General features: G+C 47.4%; 1 protein-coding gene across 1 annotated transcript; it reads left to right on the forward strand.

Annotated features, from left to right (window-relative positions):
- Nucleotides 1-7,755: 7,755 nt before the first annotated feature.
- CD180 (CD180 molecule) lies at nt 7,756-11,292 on the forward strand. Its single transcript, XM_027791275.2, is given in 11 exon segments — nt 7,756-7,946; nt 8,727-8,915; nt 9,594-9,610; nt 9,613-9,727; nt 9,729-10,126; nt 10,129-10,176; nt 10,179-10,242; nt 10,244-10,372; nt 10,374-10,597; nt 10,600-11,141; nt 11,143-11,292. Coding segments are annotated over 11 exon segments (2,067 nt in total).
- Nucleotides 11,293-11,629: the final 337 nt, after the last annotated feature.

Here is an 11,629-nt window from a genome sequence, read left to right on the forward strand (position 1 = left end):
CCTTGCCATGGCAGTTTTGGCAGCTTCTCTCACTATTCTCACCCACCCTGACCCGGGGGTGCAGCCTGCTGCTGTACTTCAGCATTCTCCAAGCACCCAGGTAGAGGAGGAGAGGTGGCCCCCACTTGCCCAGCCCAGCCTCACTGGTGGCCAGCCTGCACCAAAGGGTCATGGAAACCCTCTCTAAGCTGGGATGTGGTTTGGGACACTTCCAGCCCACTTTGGATACAGCTGTGGTGCCTGGGTCACAGGTGCTCCTCACCAGTGTTTCTTACTTGCAAGTAGGAGGCAAGGTTTCTCTCCTTTCTTCCTGGAGCTCTACAGATGGTGGTTAATGTCACTTAGCAACAGGACTTCCTTTTAAGATGCTCTTTTGTCACTTCATAGCCTCTGTGCCAAAAGTCCCTTAAATAGAACTGAACTCTCACCGGCTCGCTCTGTTTGGCTTTTTGTCTTTATCTCTGCCCCGTTTCCTCCCATTACAAAACTGATACCTGTGCCCAGCCGAAGTAAACCAAATCCAGCAAAAATGCGACTCCCAGCAATCAGTTCAGCCTCTCCATGCAAGGGCTGGGAATATCCTTTTTCTCAAAGCTGTGCCAAGCTACACCCAACAGAGACCAGCTGAGGAAAGGAGAAGCTCAAGGAGGGTTTAAATTCTGATTTTTTGCTTGCTACTCATGTCAGACTTACAGATGCAACTATATTTCTCTCTTGTCAGTCTAAAATCCAGTGTGCAAAATTTGCACAGCTCAGTTTGTCAGATTGTATTGTTTGGAAAGAGGAAGAACAGCTCGTTACTAATCATCGAAATCTGCATTTTATCTTGGCTTTATAGTAGTGATACAAGCCACGGGGAGTGAGAATACTAGGTATTTTTCTTGCTTAGCAGGGAACAATGTCTGCGTTTTTGAGACAGGTGAAAGTCTTACAGCTGTTTCACAGAGTAACAGGGGGCCTCCAGCACTGAGATCCCCAAAATATCTTCTGGATTTTTGAAAAATCAGAAGCTACTCAAGGAAGTTAGCACAATAGTAGCTGTACAGAAACAGTATCTGCAGGGAGACTGTAGGAGACATTCCCCTTTGCAGGTGAAACATGGATGTACACGACGTTAGTAACCAGTTGCTAATTCCTGTCAGCAATTTCCTTCCTGCATGGTGCCTTTGTCCTGACTATTTTCTGTTTGCCTTTGGTAGGACGTCACACAGCCTCACATGCCCCAGCTGTGGGCAATCTGGCTTCCTGGCTGGGGCCAGGAAGCCCGGTGTCCCCCTGGCCTCAGCAAGCTGTGGTCATCGGCTGAAAGTTTGTTCATCCTGCCTGCTAAAAAAAATAGCACTGGTGCCTCCCCTGGCCCAAGGCCAGGGGTTCCAGGACTTGGCACAGTGGCAGTGCCCTGCTGAGTGCCTTCACTATCCATCATTTTGAAAGCCGCCTCAAATATATGAGAACAAGCCATCCGTGTATTTGTTTGGGATATTTCTATACACGGTGCTCACAGCATGGCCCTGGTCACACTGTCTTTTTCAAGGGGCATGTAGATCACTGCCCGTGCAGGTTTTTTGCTCAAGTCATGGAAATTTAGGATTGAAGCTGTGGTGTGCTTTCAGCATTAACCTTAATGATCAATGCCAGAGGACAGAAGCTGGTGCTTCAGTCCACCAAGGAGCAGCAGCAAAGGAGAGGGAAAGGAATTCCCGGGCAGAGGAGATGCTGCAGCCTGGAGCCTCGCTGCCCAAAATGTGCACCAGGCAGACTGGCATCCAGCTGCGGAGGGCAGTGCAGGTGCAACCCTGCTGCTCATCCCCCTTGTGTCCCCACCACTCTTGATGGCAGGTGAAGGCACATTGCTCATGTGCATGGAGAGTGTGCGCTTCAAAGCACATCTGGCTGCTGTCTCCTGCCCTCTTTTAGGATTTCAGAAAAATCAGTTGCTGCAGCAATTGAAGCAGAGGGGTTTCCCATGAAGTCTAGTAAAGACTGACATTTTTTAAGGCAGCTTTTTCTCCTGCAGGTGATGATTTATGCTCTTGCTGCATCATCTTGTTTTAAGCTTTTCTGCAGAAGGCAGCCTGAGCCTGCAGCACCTGCTATGTTGGCAGCAGAGCCCACACAGATTTTCCTGCTGGAAAATGGAGGTTTGTTGCAGAACAGGTGGTCCCAAACCAGCCCCCAACCTCCAGTGCCATGTCTCCTCTCAGGGCACCACACGGCTGCAGCAGCAGACGGAATCCCACTGCCTCAAGGCAAACCCCCAGTCTGGGTTCTCAACATCCAGCATTTAAAGCAACAATCTGGATCCCTCTCTCTTCTTTGTGGTACCAAAAAACCCCCGATAAACAAGGAAAATCTTGAAATCTGTACTTCAATGAGATGATTGAAAATCATTTTAGTCCTTTGATCCTCTATAGACTGGTACTTTGGAAGCCCTGCTGTGTTACGTTGTCAATCCCTTCTTCAGAGCTACAGAAGACGCAGAGATTGATATGATTCATCTCTGAAGAGAGAATTAACATCTCATCGGAATTCTGAGGGTGCTCAAGTCTGTTTAATACATATACACAACTCACTGCACTTTTTTCTTTTTCTTAACGTCTCAGATTGATTCCGTTACAGTCATTACACATTTTTTCTGAGGCAGTCCTGGAAGAGGAGCATTTTCTCAGGTTTGCCCTATCTGCAGCACCCCCAAGGGCCAAGCTTGTTGGAGGCACTGTGCTTGGTGCTCTGACCAGGAGCCTTTCCTGACGTGGGGGCTGGGCCAGGCCAGGCACAGGGCCAGCCAGGCGGATTCGACACCAGACAGGATTTCCCCTCAAGTTGACCAGCCATCCTCCTGGCCTGGGTGGAGAGACTCCTGTGGGACCAAAAATCCCACTCGGAAACAGGATCCACCTTTCTGTGGCAGAGGTGGGAACTGGCATCCCAAAACTTCAGCACTGTCAAGAGCCCACATGATGCCCACATCTGTGCCACTTGGCTGGGCTGAGGATCACTTCACCATCATGGTCCCTGCTAGGACCAACACCATGTCGTTGCTGGTTTTAGATGGGGGAAGGGCCACCACCCACATGCACAGTGCCATGGGTGACTCACTGCATTTTGGGGGAGGTCTGTAAACTGTTCCTTCTATCTAGCTTAGAAATCAGTTTAAAATGGAGAACTCTGGGGCATGTACAGTCCTCTCTGGGGGATTTTTTGATTGCAGGGCAGAGCAACTTGTTTGTGGGGTGGCACAGCGCTGGAGGGGCAGTGCAAAAGGAGCAACGTGCTCAGCCCCCTGCAGTGTTCAGCATCTCAGGAGCTCTCAGTGAAAAGCACCGTTGCATTAAAGCAAATTATTACCACTGGTGTTTGCATGCTTTTAAATTTCCCATCATCAGAGTAGGAAGAGTTTCAACCAAGCAGAGAAAGTAAAATTATCAGGAGAAATTATTAGCAGAAAAACAGTTCATGAGGGAACTTCCTCAGCAATGCCTGTGGTCTGATAGCACCCCTGAGCACAGTGATGAGGAAAGGAACAGCAAACACCAGCACGCAGAACAGAGACAATCCCTGTTTAAGGTGGGAGGTGAACCAGCCTGCAACAGCCCTTGCTGCTGCAGTTACAGAGGGGCTGCCACCTGCCCGGACCCACAGCAGGTGCCCAGAGCAAAGCCCCCTGCCAGCACCGAAACAGTCTCCTGCTAACTACTGCCATAAATTCTCACCCCTCCCCATTTTGCTTTACAAGCACAAAGAGCTAAATTAATCAGATAGGCACACATAATGAATAATTCAGATACCTCTAATCATTAGTAATTTTTACTAAGCTCAGCAATTGCTTGTGCACATAGACAAGAAGAGAAACTTCAGTCACCCAATACAAATGATTCATAATGAATTCTTCATAACCCAAAATTGAGGCAGTCCCTGGAATTAATTATTTGCTTCACAAAGCCTCTTGTTTCTGCCAAAAACTTCCCCCCCCCCAAAAAAAAAACCCACAAAACCCCCACCAAACCACCAACCCAAACTCTAGAGTTTTCTACTTCATTACATCGCATATAAATTCCACGACACATAATATGCTTCACTATACTGCAGGAAAAGGCAGGATTCATTTTGGCTGATATACCCTCCTGATTTGGAGGACTTTCACTGCAGAACAACACATTCATCTTAAATCGGAGGTTTCTGGTACGGGTGATTTGAGGAAGCATTTGTGCCACCAGGGCTCATAGCCTGCCAGAAACAAGACACGGTGCAAGTGAGAGATCAAGCTGCTTCGTGCCGGGAGAGCACAGTGGGGATGATGGGGACACACCAAGCTTTAGCCTTTGAGCATTAGCATGCAAAATGGCAAATAAACAAGGAGTAAACATCCCAAACAAATTCCTCTGAACTTTTTGCTACCAACTGCAGGGTGAGCAGGATTTCCAGCAAACACAGGGCTGGCTGGGAAGGAGGCAGAGCTGTCAGTGGGATGTGGAGTGAGCTTTTCAGCTTGTCATTCAGATGAGTTATTTTCTTTTGTATTTTATAAATTAAGGAGGAGGTAAAAAATCACATTGGCACAGAAGCATCCTAGCAGCAGGCAAATACAGCACCATGCCACTGGTGCCATGGCTCCTCTGTGCCCTCCAGCCCCAACAGCCCACTCAAGAGGTTTAGGTAAAGACACAAAAGTGGAGTGAGCTCTGCACTGGATGTTAAATGTTGCCCCTGCCACATTGACTGTTGTCCCTTCCCCAGCTGCTGGCAGGTATGAGCACAGCGTGGCTCAGGTGAAACCTAACAGACACATCAACTTCAGCTACCAGTGCAGCCGTAGCCTTCATACACTATTTCAGAGCCAAAGCCACTGATTTTGTGTGTGTCCTTGGCACTGGGAAAGTCTAGATGTCTCCATCTTCCTGGGTGTTGAGCTTGATGCTTTCCAGATAGCATCTCGATAGCTAGAAGCTTCACTGATCAAGCCACCAGGGTGATTGGCTCCACCGTGCTGGTGCGCATTTGCTGAGCCCTGTACATTTCCATCATGCCTTTCTGTACTAGGTGGTGAAGAAAGAGAGCCACTTAAACCTGCTGAAAACAAAGTTGTCAAGCTGATAACTCAGCCATTTAAGAAAGGGGGAAAAAATGCAGGTTGAGCTTTCTGGCTACAGCTTGCACTCAGCACTGTCCTGGGCCACCAGGACCAGAGACCCCTGTCCTTCTGGGGCATGCGATCTACTCCTGCCTGCAGCTACCACGCATGTGCCCATATTAGAGATGGTTAGAAATGCTGTCCTCCTCCAGAAAACTGATCATTATCTGTAATCTAAATACAAGAGGAAAAGAGTTGATTTTCGGATCCAGCTATTGCCTTTCAGCTTTACTGTTTCAACAGAGAAGCACGTTTCAGCATTGCAATCCCTTTTGCAGAAATGCAGGCACAGATCTTTTGCCTATGTTTGAATCGTTTTACAAGTTCTTGTGACTTTCATAAGTGACGTGTTCAACCTTGTTCAACTCAAACTTCCCATTGCATTAAATTCCCATCCAGTGGGACGCTGCAGTCTCATCTGCCTTTTTCTTGCTCTGCCTCATGTTTCACACTGAACTGGCCTGTACTTTGTGGAGACATTTCACTCTACACAAGCATAAAGACCAAATTCACTCAGTTTCCATTTTTTAAAAAATCTGTTCTGCCCCAGAAAAATATCAGTGCACAGTAATTTGACTATATTTAAAGCACAGAAGTTCCTTTTTCACTCTGAAACTACTATTTTGTTCCCACTGAGCCCAGGAGGTTCAGCACACATTTCCTTATAACCTGCTTCCTAGCCAGCTTGCCCAGTTTGTCTGACCTTGGCTGCTCACTCTTTCGTTAAGGGAAGATAGCACAAGAACATCCATTTTAGCAACCTGCATCTCTCTGTAACGGCCTGTGATTTATATCTTTTGATTTTCACCGTGCTTGCCTGCGTTCACTGCAAAGCATCCAGTGCCGCAGAGACAACGTGCATGGCAATGAGTGACGGACACTGGTTCCCCTTGAGATGCAGGAGCTGTGTATGGTCTCTGCTGAATACTTGCCTGCTGGCGTCTGACTGTTTACAGTCTTCAGTGGGTTTCTTTCAGGGGATCTGAAGGCCTTTATCAGAGAAATAAGGCAGGTGTCTTGAGATATGCTCAGGGACATCAGTCACTGTCCCTTCTCTTCTCACACCTGCACATCTGTGTGCCCTCACACTCTCTCCTACTGCTGCTGGGGCTTTTGGGAGCCCATCAAACCAACACCATGCTTCACTTCCCAGAGAGCCTGATGGACGGTAAGGTTTTGTGGGGGTGTTTAGCAGATATCAGAGCTAGGCAGAGGACAGACAGAAGGATTTTTCCTCTTGTGCTGCACTCTCCATACAGGAATTTGTACACAGTGGTGGGGTGATGGTGTCTCTATTGGACATCTGTTTGATACCATATGAGAACAGTGAGAAAGTACCAGGGTTTTTCCAGGGGCAGGAGAAAAGGCTGACTGGTAAAATTTTTCCTTTCTAAGTGGGACACAAGGAAAAAAAAAAAAGGTAAGGATTTTGATTCAGTGAAGAAGCACTGTGGAAAGATAGCTCTATGCAGCTCACATTTGGGGCGAATAGCAAATTCCTCACTGAATTAAGCATACAAATCCCTGAGCACTCAGACTTGCACAGCGGGACCTCCCAGGGGACGGTCGCTGCTTGGCTCCCTGTGACAGCCATTCTGCGCCCCACAGCACACAGATTGCTCGCTTACTCATGGATTTGAACAGTAGAACACAGGCACTGTTCTCATTTTTAGTGACAGCTAAAATACTTTTTATCTGTCTATACCGCATGCCTCGGCAGTCAGCTCCATGGGCTCTTCTTTACTTATCAGTATCGAAAGCATCTGCTTTTCTGAGTTTGTTTTTTGCCATTTCTATAGTTACCAGCACCGTATTATTTTCGTAGCTCTAGGCTGGGCCCAAGTCCCCATGCTATTGCTAGGTGTTGTAACGGTGGGCAAAGGGCTGGCTTTCCGCCCCCTAGGTCGTGCCAAGTGCCCACACATCAGAGGCTCAGCCATGGGCAAGGCTGGTTTGTCCCTCGCTGCCGGTGCTGTCCCTTGCACCGAGCTCTGGCCAGGACTCGGCACGCCGGGAGCACCGGACAGCAGAGGAGCCACACTGCCCACCCTCATGGGCATGTTGTTGTGACTGTCCCCTTCCACTTCCCCCCAGCTCTGCTGTGCCCTGGCAGGCGCCCCTCTGCCCCTGCCCAAGCTGCACTGCCTGCAGCAGTGTGGGGCCACAGCACCTCCCCACGCTCCCCAGCACCCTCTGGTCACAGCATCTGTGCTTAACGGAAAGGAAGGAAGTGTTCGCTTTACCCAGCCTGTGGCCTGCGACAATTGCTGCTCTTCTTCCCTCTCCAGCGAGGACACTGAGTGCTGTCACTGCCGCCTGCCTCTCCTAAGCCACAAACGGGTGGAGACAAGGTTCAGTCTCAAACACTCACAGACCCATGTGAGTGGACAGACTTAACCTTGTGCGCTGTCCCCCAGTGTCCCCACCATGTCCACCTCAACAAAACCCCGCTGGGCCACGTGCCCCTGCCCCACAGGGCACCCACCTGCACTGTCCCCCTGTTTGTCACAGACTCCAGGCTCCAGTGCGTTTCTCTCTGGACAACCCACTCCACTGCCTGTGCTTGCTCTCTTCTGGCTAATAGAATAGCTTTGAACCTAATTAAAATAATAAACCTAATTAAAATGGCCATATTGGCCAACCGTGCAACACGTGTGCTGACTTCCCCACAAGCAGAACGCTTCCGAGCTTCCTGGCAGGATATTGCCAAAGCGGCAGCTCCCACGCGGCCCCAGGGACCCACCGCTCCGGGCGGGCTGCGTGAGGAGGGGGCCGACGCGGCGCTGGCTGTGCCTGGGCTCCCCACCGCACCTCGGTAGCTGGGACAAGTACAATGCTCCGAGCATATATATCCACTGCCTTGAGCAGCATGGCAGGCTGTTTCAGCGCAGCACCCCTGCGTGCCACAGTCCCAGGCTCTGGCTGACTTTCACGCAATCACCAGGCAAAGGCAGGTCAGGCACACAGAATCTCCCTCGTATCCACAGAGTAGACACTTCTCTATATAACAGACCAATTTATTTCCAGTTAAAATGGAAAACCTTCATAGAAATTTTGAAGACTCAGCACATCAGCTATGATTTTTGTCTAGCCTGTGCTAAACCTTCTCGCCATCCTCTCCCTGCAGTGTGTAACTGCAGTCCAGATCCAATTAATTTGGACACGTTCCTTCTAGAAATATTCCCAGACCTGCTCTTTCGTAACTCCCCTCTGCAAGGTTTTCTTAAGACTTTCCTTAGAATAAGCTTTGTTAGAAGACTCATGAAATTCAGAATTTAAAACTATCTTGTAGGAATGCTTTTTTAGGGATTAATAATTCATCCAGAAGAGTAAACAATCCTCATATGTGCTACCTTTGATAAGAAAATGCTACAGATGAAACACACTTCAAATTAGTACAAGAAAGATTCAAGGCATTAATTTTTAAAACACTCCACAAAACCTCAGGGCTGTTCATTGCAAGCCTGAGCTGAGGCTTCCTAGGGTTCTGGCTGCTGTGTTTTTAAATAATTCAAGATTCTGTTTGGTGGGGTTTTTTTGTTTGTTCGAAGTGCCATAGTTACCTATTTATATTTGCGGTACATACCTCTTGCAGTTTCACTATGTATTTTCCACAGATTACAGTAAATAAACGCTATATCTGTGAAGGTTTAGGACTGAGGGAGATTCCTGAAAAACTACCTGTCACAACAGAAAACCTTGACTTCAGCTTCAACGTACTCTCTTCCCTCCAGAATTCAACCTTCTCTGAGCTCAAGTTTCTTATCTACTTGGACTTAATAAGGTACAGGAGCATCCTCACTTCTGCACATCACATTAGCAAAACCCTCTGCCCTTGCCAGAGCCAGAGCCGCCTGGAGCACACCACAGCAGCATCTCCCCTGTCTTCACAGGAAAACTACCAGTAGCGCTTGCAGACAGCTGGTGAAATATTTCGCTAAGCAGAGGCTGATCTGCTTGGGCAATGTCTAGGCTTCTCCTCTGATGACAATCAATTGCAGGACAGTGGGTGAAGCATGCATTTTCCAGATATTACTGCTGCTAAGACAGTAGTGACAGCAAAGTCACTATAGCACTTTTAAAATTAAGTTTTCTCTATTTTTCCCTAAACCTCAGAAAAAGACAGGTCTGGGCCTTGGAAATGCCCAGTTTTTTTCTATAGGAAAAGAGACTTTCATTTTATTAAGCTGGACACTAAAAACTTTAAGTCTCTCTGACTTCCATAAATGCCTCTTCACACACATCATTTCAGGGCAGCTTTTTCTTCTTACCAGGATCCTGTATTTAAATGTGAACTTACAAGTACAAGGCAAGCGTTGCTGGAAAAGGCATACATTTTTATCCTGGTGAAGGCAACTTAACATGATTTTTTACAGATATGAAGTGTAGTTTGAGTTATCACATATACCAGGAGAGTTTTGTGAGGCAGGCCACTGATGTTGCTTTCTGTTGCTTTCTCAAGGTGTCAAATCATCCGGGTGATGACAGTACCTTTCACAGCAACAGGCAGCTGCAGACAATTGTGCTGTCTGGAAACCTGTTCATGCTCCTCTCTGACACAGCGTTTGCTGGCCTATGGTCCCCGAAGCAGCTTGTCAATGCAGATGGGAATAACCAGTATGTCCTTTGTTCCAATAACAAATCTGGACAGCTTGGATACCCTCATCTTGGGCAGCAACCACATCTTTTCGCTGCAGCTTCCTCCCAACTGTCCCACTCAAAACCTCAAATATCTTGACTTTCAAATGAGTAACATAAAGGCAATCACAGCAGCAGATGTTCACATCCTGCAGAAGACCAGCAATGTAACTCTCATCTTTAAAGGCAACAACATTACATACATTGAACCTGGAGCTTTCCAGTTCCATTTCTACAGTTTGGACTTTGGGGGCTGTGCTGACATCCCTGGGGTCCTGGTGGCAACACAGAACTCCACAGCCCAGATCCTCTGGCTAGGAGCACTTTAGGGTGTGGAAAAGGAGCCCTACATAAGCCCAATGTTTTACATGGTCTATGTAAAATGTCTGTCAGGGATCTCTATCTGCAGCTCGGCACTTCAGAAACCTAAACGCTGACACGATTCAGTGCTTGACCAGGCTTCAAAAGCTGGACCCAGCTCAGCGCACTGCCCACCAGCATCAGCAGCATGACCTTGCTAGTGGAGTTAGCTCTCAATGTGAACTCCTTTGAGCACCTCTGCAACATCAGCTCTGCTGCCTGCCCCTCCCTCACGCACCTCCACGGGGAACTTGCAGGTCCTGCAGCTGGGCTCTGGCTGTTTGGAGAATCTGGCAAAGCTTCAACATCTCAATTTAAGTAAGAGTCACACTGAAAGCTTTGAGTGCTGTGACAAAGCCTTCAGTGGTTTAAGTAGTCTTCAGTACCTGAATCTGAGCCACAACATAAAGCTTCACCTCCAAGACATAGTCATTAGGGATGGTGCTAACCTGGAGCTGTTGGACCTAGCATTACACCTCTTCGCATCGACATTTTAGAGGGTCCTTTCTGAAATCTGCATCTCTTGCAAGTGCTGAATCTTTCCTCCTCCCATATTAACAATAGTGTTCAGCACCCCTTTCCAGGTCTGGAAAAGCTCATGCTCTTGGACCTTAGTCAAAATAACTTTGAATTGGGGATCATGCCAAAGGACAAACTGTTCCAACAGCTATCCAATTAAGAGGTGCTAGTTTTATCATCCTGTGAACTGACAGCAATAAGTGACCAAGCATTTCACAGCCTCAAGAAGTTACAGCACATTGATCTGAGTCACAACAGAATTACTGCACTCAGCACAGAAGCATTTTCAAACCTCAAGAGCATCTACCTCAATTTTGCCCACAACAGGATCTGTATTGTACCACATGACAAGCTAGTGTCTCTTGCTGGCCATTGCATAATCAATTTAAGTTACAATCCTCTGGACTGCACCTGCTCCAATATTGGTTCAATTACCTGGTACAAGCAGAGTCTGGATAAAATTGAAAACCCTGAAGGAACAAGATGCTCTGAGCCCAAAATTGCTAGCTGGGGCTCAGCTGGCCACAGTCTTGCCCTCCTGTGAGATCAACACAGCAAGAATCATTGTAGTTGTCCTGGCTATGTTATCCTGTGGTGCCATCTTCATTTGGGGTGCTCACTATTTCAAGCAAAATTACCAGTGAATACAAGTTTATGATGGAGATACAGAAGAGTTTTACAGCAATTCATTGTATTAAGATGAAAGACAACTTACTGTTTGTGTTTGTGACCTGTACTCTCTTAACTTCTGTAATAACCTTTCCATTTGTATTGTAACTTTTAGAAAAATTATGAAAAAATTGTACTTGAGAACTGGAAAAACAAACTATGACTTGAGCCTTGAACATGAGTAACTTCTCTTATAGAGAAATCCCAGTTCAACTCAGTGTTTGCCCTGGCGTCCCAGCTACTACTGCCAAGGCTCTTGTAAAGGGATGATCCAAGGGCCATAATGGAAACCTTGTTGTCTTTAAAAAAAGA

This window comes from Falco peregrinus, chromosome Z, assembly GCF_023634155.1.
Source record: "Falco peregrinus isolate bFalPer1 chromosome Z, bFalPer1.pri, whole genome shotgun sequence".
Classification (NCBI taxonomy): Eukaryota; Metazoa; Chordata; class Aves; order Falconiformes; family Falconidae; genus Falco; species Falco peregrinus.